At 38.5% G+C, this 21,943-nt stretch overlaps 1 protein-coding gene across 1 annotated transcript in view; it reads right to left on the bottom strand.

Moving 5' to 3' along the window:
* The window catches only part of CCDC85C (coiled-coil domain containing 85C), a 186,084-nt gene that overhangs the window by 61,945 nt on the left and 102,196 nt on the right, over nucleotides 1-21,943 (bottom strand). The window contains exon 3 of the mRNA XM_070752612.1: nucleotides 2,431-2,507. Within this exon, the coding sequence (XP_070608713.1) occupies nucleotides 2,431-2,507 (77 nt within the window). The remainder of the gene's footprint in view (nucleotides 1-2,430; nucleotides 2,508-21,943) is intronic.

Below are 21,943 nucleotides of genomic sequence, written 5' to 3'. Positions count from 1 at the left end.
CATGACAAGAAGGGACCAGCTGTGCAGGTATCGTCGAAGATAAGGGAGAACACCTGTTGCTGAGGCAATTAGGTTAATGTGTTTGGTGATAACTTACGGGCATTGGGGAGTGTGTGTGTGAGTGTTTATCCGTTTGGAGAAAGACATTGCTAATGTTTGGATTATTCTAGGACTTCTACTGACTTTTTGGACACTTCACAGCTAACTATCTCTTGTGGACTCATAGAAGGGGGTGGTTGTGAGGATTCACAGCTGCCTTAATTGCTCTTTTGTTTTTGCTTTTGGCCACATTCCAGGACTGTTATCTGGGCGAGAGAAATTTGGCTCTTCTTAAAGTGTGTGCTTTCAAAACTGTGTACATGTGTTTGAATTTGCATTCCTAACTCACTGTGGGGTTACCCTGTTTCCCCGAAAATAAGACGTACCCTGAAAGTAAGGCATGTCAGAGGTTTTGCAGAATTTGCTAATATAAGGCACCCCCAAAAAATAAGACGTAGTCAAGTTTACATACAGTACGGTGGAAAAACATACGGTACCATTCAAAGCTGTTCATAGCGGTACCGTAATAATGTGTTGTGAGTTGCCCCGAGTCTACGGAGAGGGGCGGCATACAAATCTAATAAATAAATAAATGTGGCGTCCCCTGCTGGCCCCTTCCATCGATTTGTACCGTCCAGTACAGCAGACACAGTCTGCTGCTGTCTCACCGCCATTACAGTGTCCACTACAGTGCGTAGACTGTAGTTCTTCTGGTGGGCGAAAGCTGCAATAGCGGGAGTATACTGTTGTACCATATAAGTGCCGTCGTTTGTGTGTGTGGGTGCCATACTGACAGGTACCGTACCATAATCAGTGTATCGTATGGTACACTTTCTTTGGGGGTGTCAGCTTTTCTGCCTGTGAATTTGTCTTATTTGAGAAATATAAGGCACCCCCTGAAAATAAGACGTAGCACAACTTTTGGAGCAAAAATTAATATAAGACAGTGTCTTATTTTCAGGGAAGCACGGTATTACAAAGAGCCCGGAATAATACCCTCATTATGGAAGCTCACTTTGAACCAATCATTCTTTTTTAGCCAAACTTGAGATTCTGAATTAAAAGAAGGATGAAATATATAGATCAGTAATGGCGAATTAAGAGAAGGATGAAATATATAGATCAGTAATGGCGAACCTATGGTAAGGGTGCCACAGGTGGCCAGCGGAGCCATATCTGCTGGCACGCGAACTGTTGCTCTAGCTCAGCTCCAACATGCATGTGTGTGCTGGCCATCTGGTTTTTGGCTTGTACATAGACTCTGAAGGGCATTTTTGGCTTCCAGAGAGCCTCTGGGGGGATGGGGGAAGGCATTTCTACTCTCCCCCGGCTCCAGGAAAGTCTTTGGAGCCTGAAACCTGAGCCTACTGGGCCCACCAGAAGTTGGGAAACAGGCTGTTTCCAGCTTCCAGAAGGCCTCCAGAAAGTGGGGGGGGGAGTTGTTTTTGCACTCCCCAGACATTGAATTAAGGATGTGGGCACTTATGCATGCATGATAGCACGCGTGCACGCTCTTTCGGCATCCGAGAAAAAAAAGGTTTGCCATCACTGATATAGATGTTTATCTATACTTCAGTAAGTTCCATTCAACTGAGAGAGACTGTGATCAATAAAACAAGGAAGTTGTTCTATGCCATGCTGCATTGAGGGAGTAATTGCTGCAGAAGTGGCCCAAATCATGTTTTGAGTACATATTCATGCTTATACTTTTCAGAGGTCCAATATTGTTCTATATACAATCCTTGTTTTATTGATCGCATGCAAAATTCTAATTTTCTGAGATGGTGGATTTGGAATTTTCATGAGCTGTACTCCATAATCATCACAATTATGACAAATCACGGCTTGAACTATATTACCTTCCATGTAAGGAGATTTTCTCATATATTACTTTTTAACTTTTAAGTTGCATTACTGAAATAAATGAATGTTTGCATGTTTGATGACAAATATGCATGGTTAAGTCTGCAATCTTGAATCTGAGGGAGTCAGTCACCCAAAATTCAACACTCCCCACAATCTTGATATGCAAACTTAGATGGGGAAAAAACCAGAAACCAACTTTTTATCTTTGGAAACATTCCCTTTAACAAAATTTAACAGGAACATTTTGAAATGGATACCACCAAATTTGCTCACCAAAACAGAAAGCATATTCTTTTATTCTTCTTTTAGTTATATGTCACTATTTATTTATTAAATGTGTACAAAATACAACCCAAATCCTTAATAAAATAAAATTTAAATTGGTCCTGTTTCAGTCCCACCATTACTGGTAGAAGATTAGTGTTCTTCTTAATTCTCAGGGTCAGTTTGATCCATTGCTAAGGAGAAAAACATGTTTATTTATTAAAGAAGGAGTATTAGGGAACATGAAGAGCCACCTCCTACCTGAGAGAGAAGTTTGTTATCATCCTCTAGCAGTTTGACTTTTGTTTCAAGTTGTCTGATGTAGTTGGAAGATGAATCTTTAAAAAAAGAAAGGGAGGGGAGAGAGAGATTAATCTTCAAAAGAGATGGTACTTTAAAGTCAAGCAAGATAGCTTCACTGTTAGATTTAGAATTTTCTCATGAAAAGAACACCTGCAAGATCAGTGAAGGTGGTTCTCAGGTTGAATTTAAAGATTTAAAAGAAAAAATAGGGGGATACAAAAATACAAAACTGAAAAAAGTCTTCATTTGCCACAGCAGAGTTTTGAGAAATAGTGAGGTTCAGTTCAGTAATTTGAAAACAACAGCTGAAAACAAGACACACATATTTTGTGTAAAGCAATCTATTCAGAAAAAGAGCAGAAAATGTGAGGGTATCAAAATTAAAACTATTTGTTAAATTTGTGTGCCACCTATCTCATCTAGATCTAAAGGAGATGAAAAAAACTGCACAGACCCAAAGGAGCTATCTATCTATCTATCTATCTATCTATCTATCTATCTATCTATCTATCTATCTATCTATCTAATCTATCTTATTTATATTTATTTACTTACTTACTTACTTACTTACTTACTTACTTATTTACTTATTTATTTATTTGTTTTTGTTTGTTTATTTAGAGTTGAAAGGGACCATGAAGGCCATCGAGTTCAACCCCTGCCCAAGCAGGAACCCTATAGTACACCAGTCAAGTTTGACTATACTAACATTGAAAGTTAGACTTTATTCAAGAAAATATTAGTTTGAAATTCTGACCAATTGCATTATTAGCCTTAGCAATTTTCATCACAATATAAAATATAGCCATAGGTCCTAAACCAGTGGTGGGCTCCTACGGGTACGGTCAGGAACACAGTTCCGGTAGAAAAATAGCAAAATTTTCTTTTTTTCCCTTCTGGTCTCTGAGTATATTTTTCCTATCGCAGTAAATGAGGATGGATGTGTATAATTTTAGAAGAGCTATATACACTTTATATAGTAGATAATCAGGGGTGGGCTACTGCCCGGATGGGGGAGAACACAATGGGATAGTGAAAATGGAGCTCCACCGCAGAACACCCAATTGTCACTGAACGATGTGGAAACAAAATGCATAAGCCACGCCCACAGTGTGGTAGTAAAAATTCTGGTAGCCAATCTCTGTCCTAAACTCACTGCCAAATATACCATAATCAAAACTCTTTCATCCTCACGAACATGCTATTATGTGTCCTGACATCTTCTATAATTTTAAACATCTATCATCAAACCATAAGAGTCTGTGATATCTCAATTGCTAGAATATTGCTTTGTCAGAATTACCCTACACTCCCAAGTGTGTTGGAGTTGAACTCCCATTACTAGGAAAAGGTAGAAATTGAACTTGAAGACATTGTATCAGTTGCCAGCGAGTTCTATTTTCATATTGCTTTAACTCGATGAGAAAAGACATTATGCTTCCTGAAACAGATTCCAAGTGGCAATCACTCTCAGCCCTCCTAGTCTCCAACTAGAGCTGACACATTCAAAAGTCTTATTACTTTTATATTGAACTAGCTCAGTGATGGCGAACCTTTTTTTCCGTCAGGTGCTGAAAGTGTGTGCATGTGTCACTCTGCACGAGTGCCCACACACATAATGCAATGCTCCTCCTACATGTCCTGCCCCGGCGCATGCACATACTTTCAGCACCTGACGGAAGGGAAAGCATAAGTTTGTCTGACCCGAAAATTATTCTTTTTTTTTTCTTGGCAAGCTTCATTGTTCTGACACCCAATTTGTGTTTGTTTTCCTATTTCTTCCTTGTTCTTGAGTTCTTTTTATTTTATTTTATTTTTTTTAGTGAATGAAATAAGTATTTTATTTTATTTTTTTTGTGAATGAAATAAGTATTTTATTTTATTTTTTGTAATATTTTTATTAATATTTAAAATAAAAGACGTAACAAGACGAAAAAACATTAAATTGACAAAACACTACATTTAACACAAAAAGGAGCTACAATTGCTCGGCTCAGCATAGAAGTCTTCTTAGTACAGAAAGAGAAAACTAACTATAGTTGAGATCAATACAGAAAAGTAAACATATCAATGAAATATCTCTATATAATATATGCTATCATTAAAATTTGAACATTTCAGTACTTTCTACCAGTTATACTGTATAATTATAGTTTAAACCAATTCAAAAAAATGAATATAAAAATATAAAAAAGATTTTTAAAGATATTAAAATAAAGTGTTAAATAGTTAAATTTATTACATAGAATATATTAATATAGTGATATTTTATAGATAAGTTCATTTTTTCTTGAGTTCTTTTTAAACTTCCCCTTAACAATTTTTTAATTCATTCCACATCCTCTCATTCCCAAACAATAAAGTAGAGGATTTTAAAGTGATTCCTGATGTTCTCTTTGAAAATGGTAGGTATATGCTTAAGATCATATCATGGCTTGCTTCTTCCACTTTACTTTAATTAGCTTAATCTAGAAATCATTGGACTGGTTGAAATTGGTAAGGCATTTGTGCATTCAGCAAATTTTACATAATTTGAAAGATTGCTTCTAGCACTACCTAACAGTATTGGTTTTATTCAGTTCTGTCCTTATTTATTCCCAATGACTTTTGCTAATGCTCACTAAATATCAGATATTTTAACCAATTATCTGTAAATTTACAGATTTGGCAAATTTAGCAAATAATTCATAAAGAAAAAATATGCATGCCAAATCATATTTTTAAAAGTTATACACACACTTTTAGAAAAAAAAAGAACATTTTTTTTATTTTTTAAATACTAAAATCATTGCTTACTTGTAACTGCAAGAACATTTTCCATCTGCATTTACAGATGTACCAAAATATTTCTAGCTGCCAATTAAGCGAAGAACAGCTCAGCAGCTCCAATAACAGGAGCTACAAGAGTTACACTCAATCAAACTGCTGCCTTGAGACCTTAATCTTCATTTAAATGAAAGAACTATTTAGATCTTTGCATTCTCTCCCATAAGGGAAGGCAAAACACTCGTTGTGACATTCAATTTCACTTAGGCGTGTTATGTCAGTATAAGATGGCAGGAAAGAAAAACTGAATGAATTATGCTACTGCCAATGCAAATTGCCTGAAAAAAACGTGTGACCTGGTGCCCTTTATCTGCTTCTCTTCAAGATTAATCTCCAACGTCTTGTCAGCATTGTTCATCTGCTACAAATGGTGAATGTATAAAATGAGTGGGAGGCAGGGAGGAAATTCTACAATAATAAAATATCTATCATCACAGCCACCTCACAGCCACTGGACACAGCCATAGTTAATTTTATCACTATGATGCAACTCAACAGGACCGACACAGACTTCAGAGGATAATCAGAACTGCAGAAAAAACAATTGCTGCCAACCTGCTTTCCATTGAGGATCTGTATACTGCACGAGTCAAAAAGAGGGCGGGGAAAATATTTACTGACCCCTCACATCCTGGACACAAATTGTTTCAACTCCTACCCTCAAAACGTTGCTACGGAGCACTGCACACCAAGACAACTAGACACAAGAACAGTTTTTTTCCGAACGCCATCACTCTACTAAACAAATAATTCCTTCAACACTGTCAGACTTTCTACTAAATCTGCACTTCTATTCTACTAGTTTTTCTCATCATTCCTTTCACCCATTTCCTTCCATGTTGACTGTATGACTGTAACTTGTTGCTTATATCCTAAGATTTTTATTAATATTGCTTCTTCATTGCTTATTTGACCCCTATGACAATCATTAAGTGTTGTACCACATGATTCTTGACAAATGTATATTTTATTTTATGTACGCTGAGAGCATATGCACCAAGACAAATTCCTTGTGTGTCCAATCACACTTGGCCAATAAAAATTCTATTCTATTCTATTTCTAAATAAACCATAATGGGGTTCGTTCACATAACACTGCCAACTCAAGTTACAGATTTCAAACAATTAAGCACGGTTCCTGCACATTTGAATTAAAATTAAGCCAAGTTAGTTCTAGATCCAGCCAATACATACCGTTGTAATATAGAAATTGGCACACAAGCAGTCCTTACTTAATGGCCATTCATTCAATGACTGTTCGAAATTATGAAAGCAATGAAAAAACAGTTAGTTCTGACTGGTTCTCAAAACTGCATGGCAGCACTCCCAAAGTCACATGATCAGAATTTGGGCACTTGACAGCCAGCGCTGATAATATTATTCAGGTAATTAAATATCGGCAAACAAACAACCAAGTTCAGAGAGCATCAAGGGATCCACAGTTGCAAATTATAGTAAGCATTAATGTAACAGAAAGAAGCATTTGGAATTATAAATATGAGGCTATGATTTAAAAAAAATAAAAACAATTATGCCTTATTATTGTGAATTTACTCTGAATTATTATAATATAAAAGTCTATAAAAGGGTATGTTTTGCATTTATTTATCCTATTCATTTTTTTCCTAGGCAAAAGAGGCTAAAACAAGTCCAGAACAATGAGATAACATTTGGAAACAGCTCGGCAAACATCCGCTTAATTTACTGGCGTCTAAGATGGAGTAGGTGCAACGGTGGATTGCTATCGGTACAATATAGTTCTACAAACCGGTATCAGGGGCAGGAGGCCCCGCCCACCTGCCTCGGACACTTCTGCACATGCGGAGAAGTGGCATGCGATGGGATTTAGAACCCATCACTGAGTAGATGGTTTTAAGCTTAGTGTAGAGTTTATTTCCTGGTCTTGTCTTCTTAGTGAAGCTGACAGTAGGAATCAATTCACATGTAACTTGACTGGACTGGAAACAAGCCAAGAGCATTACCTCCGCAAAAGGTTTATATTCAAGCAGTGGCTTAGTAACCACAGAGTTTACAAGAACAATAGGGGTTTGCATATATGAAGTGGCAGCCAGGAAATTGAGCTGGCTGTCAGGAGAAATGGAATTCCTGTCCCCAACTCAGCTTAGAAAACAACACATTTCACAGAAATGCAGAGCACGGAACACTTCAATCCTTTTTCAACACCCCCAGAGGCCACTAAATAGTTTGCAGGCTAATAGCTTTTGTGAGCTTATTTACAAGCTTAGAGGAAACTAAAGTCCCAAATACAAGGTCAATTCTAATGAAAGAAATACATAGTAGAAATAATGAGGAAATAGGTAGAAAGCACTCCTGTGTCTTGCCACACAGCAATCACTTCTGCCGCATGAATCCCAGCGACCGGTTAGGTCCCACAGTGTTGGCCTTCTCCAGGTTCCATCAACTAGGCAGTGTTGCTTGGCGGGTCCTAGGGGAAGAGCCTTCTCTGTGGAGGCTCCGGCCCTCTGGAATCAGCTCCCCCCAGAGATTCATAATGCCCCCACCCTCCCCACCTTCCACAAGACTTTTAAGACTCATCTATGTCTCCAGGCTTGGGGCGATTAGACCGTAGCCCCCTAGCCAATGAATGTTATGTATGATTGTTGTTTGAGTGGGTATGATTGGTTTTTTTAAATAATATAGGGTTTTATAGACTAGTACATTTAGTTTTTAAATTAATTAGATTTACACAATTATATTATATATTTCCTTTTTTTAATGTATTGTAAGCTGCCCCGAGTCTTTGGAGAGGGACGGCATATAAATCCAATTAATTAAATAAAAGAAATAAATTTTTAGAAAGCCAAAATTTGATTGGAGTTACAATGATTTTGAAAAATCATTGCAACTTCTATAACAGTTTTATTTATTTTTGGTGGTAAGTTCAAACCTAGTTTCCTTTTACATCTCTACATCTTGTTAATTACAGGTTGCTACATTTATTTGTACAAGGGTGCTTTGTTTTGTTCTGTTCTGTTTTGTTTTTATTCCTTTAGGTCAACATTGACTCCTGGCAACTGCCTAGACAGGTCCCTGAAATTTTCTTGGCAAGATTTCAGAAGTGCTTTGCACTGTCTCAACACTGTCTAGTGTGGAGAGAAAATGCGATGGTCCAAAGTCCCCCAGCTGATTTTGTGCCTAAGGCAAGACTAAAATGCACAGCCTCCCAGTTTCTAGCCTGGTACCTTAACCAGTACATCAAACTGGCTCTTATTTATACAGCTTACAAAGATCAAAATCATTTCAGGTAATGCTATCTCCCCTGTGGCATTCTATGGAAATGAAAGTTGGAAAGCAGCAGGAGAGAAACTGTATTGATATTTTTGAACTTTGGTATTGGAGAAGATATCTGGGCATAGTCAAGAAAACAAATAAATGAATCACAGAGCAAATCAACACGGAATTTCCACTTGAGGCTCATATAACGAGGCTCAAACTATCATACTTTTACACATTTTATTTGATACCGTTAGTGGTGGGAAAGGTGGAAGAAAAGAGCAAAAATAATGGATTCAATGACAGCAGTGATGGGTGCATCTCTAGACGAGCCAGATTGGAGATAAATCAAAAATAAATGAATGTCTATCAGTAATATATAGCCCAGTGTTTCCCAACCTTGGCAACTTGAAGTCCAAATATCTTCAAGTTGCCAAGGTTGGGAAACACTGATATAGCATATCTACAGCCAATACAGTGGTACCTCGAGATACGAGTTTAATTCGTTCCGGACCTGGGCTCTTAAGTCGAGCAGCTCTTATCTCGAACGACTTTTCCCCATAGGAATTAATGTAAATAATTTTAATTGGTTCCAGCCCTCAAAAAACTCACAAAGTTAGTCTAAATTATGCAGAAAGACATGTTTTTAATGAAGAAATGTACATGTACATATAAATGAATAATGAAGTTTCTTTCACTTAACTTGTAAACTTTCTTAAACTTTTAAATTTACATATGTTCAACTTCTCTGCCACCCAATCCTGTAGGACAGAGGTCCCCAACCCTTTTTGCACCAGGGACCGGCTTTAAGCGATCAAGAGAGGAATGGGTGAATGAATGGACGGAGGGTGGGAAGGAAGGAAGGAAAGAGGGAAGGGACAGGAACAGAGGAAGGAAGCAAGGAAACTTATGAAAGGGGAGAGTAAGAGAGGAATGAGTGAAGGGAGGGAGGGAGGGAAGAAGGTGGGAAGGAGAAAGAAAAGAAGAAATAGAGGAAGGGAAGGTAAAAGAGAGAAAGAAAAAGAGCAAGCAAGCAAGCAAGCAAGCAAGCAAGCAAGAAAGAAAGAAAGAAAGAAAGAAAGGGGGAAGGGACAGGAACAGAGGAAGGAAGCAAGGAAACTTATGAAAAGGGAGAGTAAGAGAGGAATGAGTGAAGGGAGGGAGGGAGGGAAGAAGGTGGGAAGGAGAAAGAAAAGAAGAAATAGAGGAATGGAAGGTAAAAGAGAGAAAGAAAAAGAGCAAGAAAGAAAGAAAGAAAGAAAGAAAGGGGGAAGGGACAGGAACAGAGGAAGGAAGCAAGGAAACTTATGAAAGGGGAGAGTAAGAGAGGAATGAGTGAAGGGAGGGAGGGAGGGAAGAAGGTGGGAAGGAGAAAGAAAAGAAGAAATAGAAGGGAAGGTAAAAGAGAGAAAGAAAAAGAGCAAGAAAGAAAGCTGCAAGCACCCCCCCGAGCCCCCCAGGCCGGCTGCAACCTTTTAAAACACGCGCGCCGCTTCGCAGCTGTCTCCTGAAGCCGAACGCGGAAGTTAGCGTTTGGTTTCAGGAGACAGCTCCTTGGCGCTTGTATCTCGAATTTGGGCTTGTAAGTAGAACAAAAATATCTCTCCCCTCCCAGCTCTTATCTCGAGTTGCTCTTAAGTAGAGCAGCTCTTATGTCGGGGTTCCACTGTATTACAGGATGCTTTGAAAGCCTCAAAGAACTGTCATGACTTATAACATCAATTCTGTACTTAATTACTGTCATAAGCAAACCATCAACTAACAACTGGTCGTAGCTTACAACTGGTCCTCACACTTATGATGACTGCAGCAACTCCAAAGTCATAAGAACATGATTCAGGTACTTGTCAATCAGCTTCCATTGATGACGGTTGCGGCTTCTGAGGATATGCAAACTCTATGGGGCAAGAGTTATTTGTTAAATGCTAGCGTTGATTTACCTACCGACCATGACAAATAAAGTTGTAAAATTGGAGATGGTCACATGATGATTTATTAAATAATCGCATCATTTATTCATACCAGAAACTCTGGTCCCAATTGGAGGAAAATCGCTCTATGGGGGGGGGGGGGGGTTGTCCTCTAATTATTTTGTCAACATTTTTGTTATTATTAATTTATTTTCTAAAAAACAGCCAGCAGCTGTCTTTATTGTTAGAGTCCTTTTTCTCATTTCTGTTTTTTACAGAATTGGTAGACTTCAAGAATGGATAAATCCCATCATCCTCTAACATTGCTCATTGTGGCTGAAACAGCTGAGATTCGGAGTCCAATTGCAGGCTAGATGATAGCAGAGGAATCATTTTCACTGCTATAAGATATTTTGTGCGATCATGTAGAGTTTAGGAACTTGGAAGTTATATTCACACACAGAAAAGCAAAATATAATAACTACTGTACTTCAGTTTCTAGCTGCTTTCTTAGAAAATCCTTGGCTATTGTTTTTATTTCCCTATCCTGAGCATCAGTAAAGCTAATTTCTGCTTGCAGGTTTGGAATTAAACTCATTAAAGATGCTTTGAAATTATCATGTGTATGCAGATTTTAAAACATTCCATTCCATTTTAAACGTTGTGGTGTATAATTTGACCTCATTTTACTCTATTTTTTTTCTTTTTCAGCTAACAAGTTATTTCCTAATTATTATTATAGGTAAAGGAAAGAGTTGTAAATTGTAGTAAATCTGTTGGAGAAATCTAAGGCACTAGAAAGACTCAGGAAGTATTCAGTTCATGAGATTGAGTAAACATTATCCCTTCTTGAAAACAAACAAACCTTTTCTTCTCCTCCCTGCCAGCCCTGGCATTCAGAGAACACTTGCCAAACCAGCTCTGAGCAATAATAGTCCTTTCCCTCTTCTTTACTGTTGATCTCTCTCTCTCCCTCCCTCTCTCTCTCTCCTTCTCTCTTTCTCTCCCTCCCTCCCTCTTTTTCCCTTACTGACAACAAAAACACAAAGTAAGAAAGTGGTAGGCCATGGCAATAAAATACCCTCCCACTTTGTTTCATGGAATAGCTATTCCAATATGTCCACTTCTTCAGGCTGGGCAGATGAAGGATTCAATGAGTTACTAATGTTCCCTTGGAATTGGGTCAGTGTTTCTGGAAATGCTACAAGAGGCAATTTATCTATCTATCTATCTATCTATCTATCTATCTATCTATCTATCTATCTATCTATCTATCTATCTATCTATCTATCTAACTATCTATCTATCTATCTATCTATCTATCTTATTTTTGCCAAACATATATTTCAGTAAAAGTATAAACATGTACACATGACTGCACGGGAACATTAGGAGAGGGACAGTAGGCAGGTTGTTGTCCTTACGGACCTCTTAGGAATGGAGTGAGGTAAACAAGTAGATTTAGTCCTAGTCTTCCTTAATACTTGCTCTTCCCAAGTAGGTTTAGCTCATTCACAGTCAAGTTAATGAGCTAAATCTAATACAGAACATGTCTCATGCAAGCGTACATGCACAACCCTATAGAGTGCTGGTGAGACCACATTTGGAGTACTGTGTTCAGTTCTGGAGACCTCACCTACAAAAAGATATTGACAAAATTGAACGGGTCCAAAGACGGGCGACAAGAATGGTGGAAGGTCTTAAGCATAAAACGTATCAGGAAAGACTTAATGAACTCAATCTGTATAGTCTGGAGAACAGAAGGAAAAGGGGGGACATGATCGAAACATTTAAATATGTTAAAGGGTTAAATAAGGTTCAGGAGGGAAGTGTTTTTAGTAGGAAAGTGAACACAAGAACAAGGGGACACAATCTGAAGTTAGTTGGGGGAAAGATCAAAGGCAACGTGAGAAAATATTATTTCACTGAAAGAGTAGTAGATCCTTGGAACAAACTTCCAGCAGACATGGTTGGTAAATCCACAGGAACTGAATTTAAACATGCCTGGGATAAACATATATCCATTGTAAGATAAAATATAGGAAATAGTATAAGGGCAGAGTAGATGGACCATGAGGTCTTTTTCTGCCGTCAGTCTTCTATGTTTCTACCATTCAGACTACAGTGATCCCTCGATTTTCGCGGTCTCGATTTTCGCGAAACGCTATACCACGGTTTTTCAAAAAATATTAATTAAAAAATACTCCACGGTTTTTTTGCTATACCACGGTTTTTCCCACCCGATGACATCATACGTCATCACCAAGAGTCACTTCTCTGTCTCTTTCTCTTTCTTTCCTGTCATTCTCTGCTTCAATCATTTTCTCATTTCTCTTTTTTTCTCCCCTTTTTTCTATCATTTCTCTCTCTCTTTCTTCCTCTCTCACACTCTCTTCCTCCCTCTCTCATATCTTTCTTTCCTCCTCTCTCTTTCCTTCTCTCTCCCCCCCTCCACTTGCCCACGAGAAGAAAAAAAGCAACCTCTGCCGGGCAGCTCCCCTTGTGCCCCCGCTTTGTGCCTGCCTCTTGTCCCTCTCTTTTGGGGATTTTTTTTTCTTTTCTTTTTTCGCCTTTGGTCTCCCATTAAACCAAGGAGAATGTGAAAAGGGGGGATTTGTGCATTGTGTGTGTGTACGGACGGGTTTCTCTGAAGGGGGTCTCTCTTTTTTTTGGTGAATTTATCGGGGTGGGGAGTCGCGAGTGGAAGGGTTTCTCGAAACCCCACCTCCGGACCTCTGTGTTTTTACGATGCTGCGATTTCACTGAGGCTCCCCTCGCTAGGAAACCCCACCTCTGGACTTCCTTTACCAGCGAAGCACCCGTTTTTGCGCTACTGGGATTCCCCTGCTGGGATTCCCCTGCAGCATCACAAAAACACGGAAGTCCGGAGGTGGGATTTCCCAAGGAGGGAAGACTTTTTCTCCCCCTAGGCCGTCACAACTGTATATATGGTATGCTTGTATGTATGTTTGGTTTTTATATATTAAGGGGTTTTAATTTGCTTTTAGTATTGGATTTTATTGTACATTGTTTATGATTGTTGTTAGCCGCCCCGAGTTTTCGGAGAGGGGCGGCATATAAATCCAATAAAACTAAACTAAACTAAACTAATCCCAGCAGTGCAAAAATGGGCGCTTCGCTGGCAACGGAAGTCCGGAGGCGGGGCATCCCAGTGGCGGCGGTGGGTTTGTAAGATGAAAATAGTTTGTAAGAAGAGGCAAAAAAATCTTAAACCCCGGGTTTGTATCTCGAAAAGTTTGTATGACGAGGCGTTTGTAAGATGAGGTATCACTGTATATGTTTAATTAAGGGCCACTCTCAGCATCTGTTTCTGAACCTCTGCAGAAGATAGTCCACTAGTCCCACATGAGAGCTCAGCAGTATCAACTCAGTCTGTAAATGATTGATAAAGCCTTTCCTACATGTTCTTCTGTATCTGTTTCACAGTCACAACTTTAGAAATGACATCTCCTTTGAGCATTGCAACAGGAATTTTATCAAGCTTCAACTAGAAAGGATTTGACGTGTAAACAGTATTGCACCAGCTCATGTCAGACAATCACATTTCAGGAAGCCCAAGCTCTGCCTACCAAGTGTATCTTAGTGACTTACATTATAGAAGCTACCTACTCAGTGGATAAAGGAAAAGCAACACAGCAGAGTGGGGGAACCTGCATCTCTTCAAATACGGCTGAACTGCAATTCTCAGCACGCTTCAATGTTCACCATGCTGAAAGCAAGCAAGTAAATGGAATTCTTCAAGAAAATGAGCTTGCAAGGTATCAGTAAGAACATACTATGTACCCGTGATGGTGAATCTATGGCATGTGTGCCAGAACTGGCACACAGAGCCATCTCTCCAGGCACGCGAGCCATCATCCGTTGCTTTTCTGGGTTCCAGCACACTGGCCAACTGGTCTTCACATGCGTGGAAGCACTGGAAACTAGAAGAGCAACTGCCCAGTGCGCATGCAGGTGCCAGGAAGATGAGCTTCTAGTTTTGTGTGTTTAAATAAAGTTTACTTTTATTTTTTAAAAATAGTTTCTGGCACACATATGTGCACTGGCCAGCTGGTTTCCATGTGCGTTTACATGTCAGAAACCAGAAGACCAGGTGGCCGATGCACATGTGCACACTGGAAAATGGAAGGTCATTTTCCCAGCATGCACATGCGCACTGGGCAGCTAGGCCTTCTGGTTTCCGGCACCCCTTCCCTCCATTTTAACACTTAGTGCCAAAAAGGTTCGCCAACTCTGCTATATACTATTAGAAAGCAACACTGCTGGTTATAGCAGTGGTGTATTGCATTATTTAGAAGCATTATTTAGAAGCAAAAGACAGAGAAGGAGACTTGATACGGGTCCCTAAGGAAACAGAAGAAGTGGAAACCCAATCTGTGGTTTGGTGGAGTATTTCAATAGTTAAATGTGAAACTCCTAATGTATCTTGCAGATAGAAAGAGACAGAAGGCAACTTTTTTTACAATACAGTGTTCCCTCGATTTTCGCGGGTTTGAACTTCGCAGAACGTCTATACCACGGGTTTTTCAAAAATATTAATTAAAAAATACTTCACGGTTTTTCCCCCATACCACGTTTTTTCCCCGCCTGATGACGTCATATGTCATTGGCAAACTTTTGTCTGCCTTTAAAAAACATTTTTTTAATAAACTTTAATAAATAAACATGGTGAGTAATAATCTAAATGGTTGCTAAGGTAATGGGAAATTGTAATTTAGGGGTTTAAAGTGTTAAGGGAAGGCTTGGGATACTGTTCATAGCCAAAAATAGTGTATTTAATTCCGCATCTCTACTTCGTGGAAATTCGACTTTCGCAGGCGGTCTCGGTACGCATCCCCCGCGAATATCGAGGGAACACTGTATACAAATAAAGAAGGCAACTTTGCACAATCATTGAGAAGTGACAAATGATATTTAAAAATTTATTAAAACTGCTGCCTTTTAAGAGTACTAGATAAGAAAAATGAAGAATGGTTATATTTCAAAAATTGTAAAAACTGTATGGAAAATAGATATATCATTTCTTTCCGATTCAAATCTTCTAAGAAATGAATGACAAAGACATCAATAATTAAATTATACTCTTATTATTAAATGGATCCCAAAGGAAGAGTTGAACAGTGAATTACTATATGGTTATAACAGGAGAACAATTTAAAAATCAATCAGGAGGGAGGGGAGAGAAATCAGTTATACCAAAACTTGTTTTCTTGTTTTTGGCAGACACAAAAACAAAGATTTAAAAAGTACAGTATCTCCTTGAAACCAAGTCTCAAACATTTCTGCAGTACTCATTCAAAAATGTGCAGAAGATTGTTTTTCAAGTTAGCAGTCCAGCAAGTAGAATACTAAAATTGAAAGTTAAGTTTTAAATACAGTGGAACCCCGACATAAGAGCTGCTCTACTTAAGAGCAACTCGAGATAAGAGCTGGGAGGGGAGAGATATTTTTGTTCTACTTACAAGCCCAAATTCGAGATACAAGCGCCAAGGAGCTGTCTCCTGAAGCCAAACGCTAACTTCCGCGTTCGGCTTCAGGAGACAGCTGCGAAGCGGCGCGCATGTTTTAAAAGGTTGCAGCCGGCCTGGGGGGCTCGGGGGGGTGCTTGCAGCTTTCTTTCTTGCTCTTTTTCTTTCTCTCTTTTACCTTCCCTTCCTCTATTTCTTCTTTTCTTTCTCCTTCCCACCTTCTTCCCTCCCTCCCTCCCTTCACTCATTCCTCTCTTACTCTCCCCTTTCATAAGTTTCCTTGCTTCCTTCCTCTGTTCCTGTCCCTTCCCCCTTTCTTTCTTTCTTTCTTTCTTTCTTTCTTTCTTTCTTTCTTTCTTGCTCTTTTTCTTTCTCTCTTTTACCTTCCCTTCCTCTATTTCTTCTTTTCTTTCTCCTTCCCACCTTCTTCCCTCCCTCCCTCCCTCCCTTCACTCATTCCTCTCTTACTCTCCCCTTTCATAAGTTTCCTTGCTTCCTTCCTCTGTTCCTGTCCCTTCCCTCTTTCCTTCCTTCCTTCCCACCCTCCGTCCATTCATTCACCCATTCCTCTCTTGATCGCTTAAAGCCGGTCCCTGGTGCAAAAAGGGTTGGGGACCTCTGTCCTACAGGATTGGGTGGCAGAGAAGTTGAACATATGTAAATTTAAAAGTTTAAGAAAGTTTACAAGTTAAGTGAAAGAAACTTCATTATTCATTTATATGTACATGTACATTTCTTCATTAAAAACATGTCTTTCTGCATAATTTAGACTAACTTTGTGAGTTTTTTGAGGGCTGGAACCAATTAAAATTATTTACATTAATTCCTATGGGGAAAAGTCGTTCGAGATAAGAGCTGCTCGACTTAAGAGCCCAGGTCCGGAACGAATTAAACTCGTATCTCGAGGTACCACTGTAATGGATAAAAATATTGAACTTCATCGACCCATACACTATTACAGACATTGAAATGACAATGCAAATACAGTACTATTCCATGGTTGGGATGCCAGTGCCACAGTACCTATTTTTGAGAAAAGTAATGTTTTACCACCTAAATAAGAATGTAAAGAATACAATAGTATAACTGGTTTGCAGAACTCTCATATCGCTCTGAGGAAAAGACATTGAAGGAAAGCTCATTCATAAACTTAGTAATACTCACATGCCCAAGCTCAACTCTGTTGCCTCAGGCTTTTTAAAAAAAATGCAATACACTTTTTCTAACTAAGTTGTGTCTCCCAAGAGACTGTGACCTACAATTTAAGCTACTGTGCCATGCTATACTGTAGTATATTTCATGTTGGCTTAACCATTTGCAGTTTGTAACTTACAGTTTATGGTTTAGTGCAATTCATGAACTATAGTACTATTGTTTATTGGATAAGTCATGATTATAGCAAAACATGACTTTGAATGTGGATATTTAAAATCTTTATATCTTTCCCAAGTTCTTTTTACTTACTTTCATTGTTATTTCCATTTTTTCCTATAGCTTTCCTCCTTATTATTGTTTTTTCAATAAAAGAGGAGAAATCTCTTGGTTTAGCACATTATGGGGCAGAAATACAGTATATTAAGAAATGGCCAGGAGGGAAGAGGGGGGGAGATAGGGAGAGAGAGAGAGAGAGGAGAGAGAGAGAGAGAGAGAGAGAGACAGACTGAAGCAGGATTTATACATAACATGGAGTGCAGTATGCCTTGCTTGTTTGTGGCTCAACATGTTGTGAGCATCCAAACAATTAGGTCCCAATAGCCACAATAAATCAGCAAATTCAACAAGCATTGGTAGAACAAATCATACTTTAGCATAGCACACCTATTCTAAGATATAGGATAGAACAGTAAGTCAGTTGTAGACTTATGAAATTCCATAGCTTTAATGAACAGGAAATGGTTAAAATGACCAGATGGGCAGTCTCAAGTCGTTTAAGCTTCTTTTCTTTCCTCTGCAGTTAATCTTGATAACATTAGTCACATGACCCAGAAGAAAAAAGAAGCCGATTAGTGGTTTTCCATTAGTGAGAAAAACTGAAATAGTTTGTTACTGTATTCATGTTTTGTACCAAGTTGACCATGTTAATTGCTTCATACTCCCCTGTCATATAAGATCATCTATAAATCTTGTAATTAATTCCTACAAATGGACCCAAAATAAGATCATCTTCATTTTCTCTTGAAACATCAGTTACTTCTTTACTTTAAGATTAGCATTATCTCTAATCTTTAAGATGTCCTCATTCTAAGAAATATATGGATGGTAACTTAAAGACATAAAAATGAGAGTCTTCGGAGAAAGGCAGCATACAAATCTAATAAATTATTATTATTATTATTATTATTATTATTATTATTATTATTATAGTTTGTTGTTTGCTATATTAAAGTAAATATAAAGTTTAGACCTAAACATGCAAAGCTATCGTATGTAAATCAAACCCCCTTGCTATAAGTCTGTATGGTGCTATCAATTCAATCCCAAAAAGTTTTTCAGTGTACACAAACACAACCTCTGATTCCAACATCTTAAAATAACTGCACCCATGCAATAACAAGAGCATATGCAATATTTTCCTATACTGTAATTCTGAGCAATAAGTCTTTCAAGCATCTTTCATAGTAGTCCACTATATTGCTCAGGACAACCCATGGTGTTTCTCATATATGTACTTTTATCAAACTGTATGGAGTTTTGTTCCTCAATATTCTATTCTATTGTATGGTCTGTGAAATTTCAAGTACCATTTTTTCTTTCTACTGATAGCAGCTGAAAAGTTTCCTTCCTTCCTTCCTTCCTTCCTTCCTTCCTTCCTTCCTTCCTTCCTTCCTTCCTCTCTCCCTATATTTTGAACTCAACTTATTCCATCCTTTCATAAGCAATGGCACTTGCACTAAAAACAGAAGGAAAGGTAGTGTTTTTAATTGTTTTTATTTAATTACAACTGTGATACAATGCAATCAATGTTTTAAAAAAAGGATTGTCCTAATTAAGTATCCTGATCTTGTTTTCCATTCATCTTACACTTAGTTTTGCTCAAGCCCATTCTATAGATCTCAACTGCACTCTTGAGATAAAGAATTAGTTGTAAGGCTGCTGTCTAATTTAATACTTTTGCCAGGCAACAAGAATGTATTCATAAGAACAGTCCTTTTGCCCTTTTGTTCAAGAAGGCTTCTCTCCAGACAATAGTATCTGCAGGTCTGCAGGGACACTGCATAAATCACCGGAAATCATAATGAATCCTCTTTTCCTTTAGCTGAATCCTAGCTATCACCAATCTGAGTTGCAGTATAAATTATTTGTCTAGCCTTCTCCGTTGACAATTCAAGATTATTTTTTTTACCGTGCTTTGCATAACACTTTCATCTTTTCTAATGTTTGCAGACAAAACTCAGAAGCACATATCATTTACACAATCCACAAGTACAGTGGTACCTCGAGATACGAGTTTAATTCGTTCCGGACCTGGGCTCTTAAGTCGAGCAGCTCTTATCTCGAACGACTTTTCCCCATAGGAATTAATGTAAATAATTTTAATTGGTTCCAGCCCTCAAAAAACTCACAAAGTTAGTCTAAATTATGCAGAAAGACATGTTTTTAATGAAGAAATGTACATGTACATATAAATGAATAATGAAGTTTCTTTCACTTAACTTGTAAACTTTCTTAAACTTTTAAATTTACATATGTTCAACTTCTCTGCCACCCAATCCTGTAGGACAGAGGTCCCCAACCCTTTTTGCACCAGGGACCGGCTTTAAGCGATCAAGAGAGGAATGGGTGAATGAATGGACGGAGGGTGGGAAGGAAGGAAGGAAAGAGGGAAGGGACAGGAACAGAGGAAGGAAGCAAGGAAGCTTATGAAAGGGGAGAGTAAGAGAGGAATGAGTGAAGGGAGGGAGGGAGGGAAGAAGGTGGGAAGGAGAAAGAAAAGAAGAAATAGAGGAAGGGAAGGTAAAAGAGAGAAAGAAAAAGAGCAAGAAAGAAAGAAAGAAAGAAAGAAAGAAAGAAAGAAAGAAAGAAAGGGGGAAGGGACAGGAACAGAGGAAGGAAGCAAGGAAACTTATGAAAGGGGAGAGTAAGAGAGGAATGAGTGAAGGGAGGGAGGGAGGGAAGAAGGTGGGAAGGAGAAAGAAAAGAAGAAATAGAGGAAGGGAAGGTAAAAGAGAGAAAGAAAAAGAGCAAGAAAGAAAGCTGCAAGCACCCCCCCGAGCCCCCCCAGGCCGGCTGCAACCTTTTAAAACACGCGCGCCGCTTCGCAGCTGTCTCCTGAAGCCGAACGCGGAAGTTAGCGTTTGGCTTCAGGAGACAGCTCCTTGGCGCTTGTATCTCGAATTTGGGCTTGTAAGTAGAATAAAAATATCTCTCCCCTCCCAGCTCTTGTCTCGAGTTGCTCTTAAGTAGAGCAGCTCTTATGTCGGGGTTCCACTGTAGTAGTATTACATTTTTTATTTTTAAAAAGAGGCTACATTGAATCAGGTAACTTGACCACCCTGTTAAGATAACCAGCCTTATTGCTTTTCATTTGCTTGTCCTCCTTTTCATTTCACCTTTATTACAAAGGCCTAAAATTCATCACACAGCAATAAATCAATTGCTAGAAGCTGATGAAAGGCTCTCTGGTTGAGCTTTTTTCTCCTGAGAGAAATCTGTTTCAAGCTCACATTGTTCTGAATTTGATATCCCACAAACCCAACAATATTTGCCTGAACAAATCTCCATTTACTTCTTCAGTCCCTCTACCTTTTAGTCATCTATCTTCCTTGCTTAAATGTTTACTCTTTATGTCTTATAGTTACAAATGCCAAAAAATGCCTATTTGATCATACAGTGTTCCCTCAATTTTCGCGGGGGATGCGTTCCGAGACCGCCCGCGAAAGTCGAATGTCCACGAAGTAGAAATGCGGAAGTAAATACAGTACACTATTTTGGGCTATCAACAGTATTTATTTATTTATTAGATTTGTATGCCGCCCCTCTCCATAGACTCGTAGACAGTGTCACAAGCCTTCCCTTAACACTTTAAACCCCTAAATTACAATTTCCCATTCCCTTAGCAACCATTTATATTATTACTCACCATGTTTATTTATTAAAGTTTATTTTTTAAAAAAATTATTAAAGGCGGACGAACGTTTGGCGATGACATATGACGTCATTGGGCAGGAAAAACCGTGGTATAGGGGAAAAAACCGTAAAGTATTTTTTAATTAATATGTTTGAAAAACCATGGTATAGGCTTTTCACGAAGTTCGAACCCGCGAAAATCGAGGGAACACTGTATTCCAGTTCAGGACCATACTGGGGCCCTTCGGATATACTAAGCTGCAACCACCAGCATCCACTGCCAGCTACAGTGATGGTCATTTGACTGATGTTTCTGTTTTGCGCTACTGTGCTAACATAGGGAATGACTGCTGCAGTCATTTGTTTAATATCCCCATTTAGTTCTAAGAAATGTTTATTAATGAAAATAATATGGTAAGGAGAGGAAATTGATTGGATTGGTTCCCACACACTCTCATTCATCAAGAATGAATCCAACAGGTCAATCTTTTGAACTTTCTCCCAAAGCTAAACACTCAGGGTTAAAAGGTGAGGATACCTACAAGACTGCTAATTCTGCAAAGTCCTATAAGAATATGTACACATTATTAACTCCACACCAGGAAAATTACTACTTCACTATCTCTTGGGCTGTTCCTGTTGCACCAGTGAGACCAGTCTAAGGAGGCTAGCCAAGAAAAATATTGTTGTCCTTTCTATGGCATCTGTCAGATTTCCAAACAATACTGCAGTATGCCAACACAGCACCTGATTAGTGGATATTAACCAGAATCTTTTTTGATAATATCATACTTTAAACTTCTGCATTAATTTTTTTCTTTATCAGCAATTTTAGGTAATAATAAATGTTTATCCTTTAGGATATCAGCACCTGCAGTTTCTGCACATCAACCTGTAGCAGATCCACAATAATAGGTTAGATCAAGTTTTTCCAGGCCAGTTAGC

Source organism: Erythrolamprus reginae, chromosome 1 (assembly GCF_031021105.1).
Source record: "Erythrolamprus reginae isolate rEryReg1 chromosome 1, rEryReg1.hap1, whole genome shotgun sequence".
Classification (NCBI taxonomy): Eukaryota; Metazoa; Chordata; class Lepidosauria; order Squamata; family Dipsadidae; genus Erythrolamprus; species Erythrolamprus reginae.
This window is presented reverse-complemented; position numbering and strand designations above follow the sequence as displayed.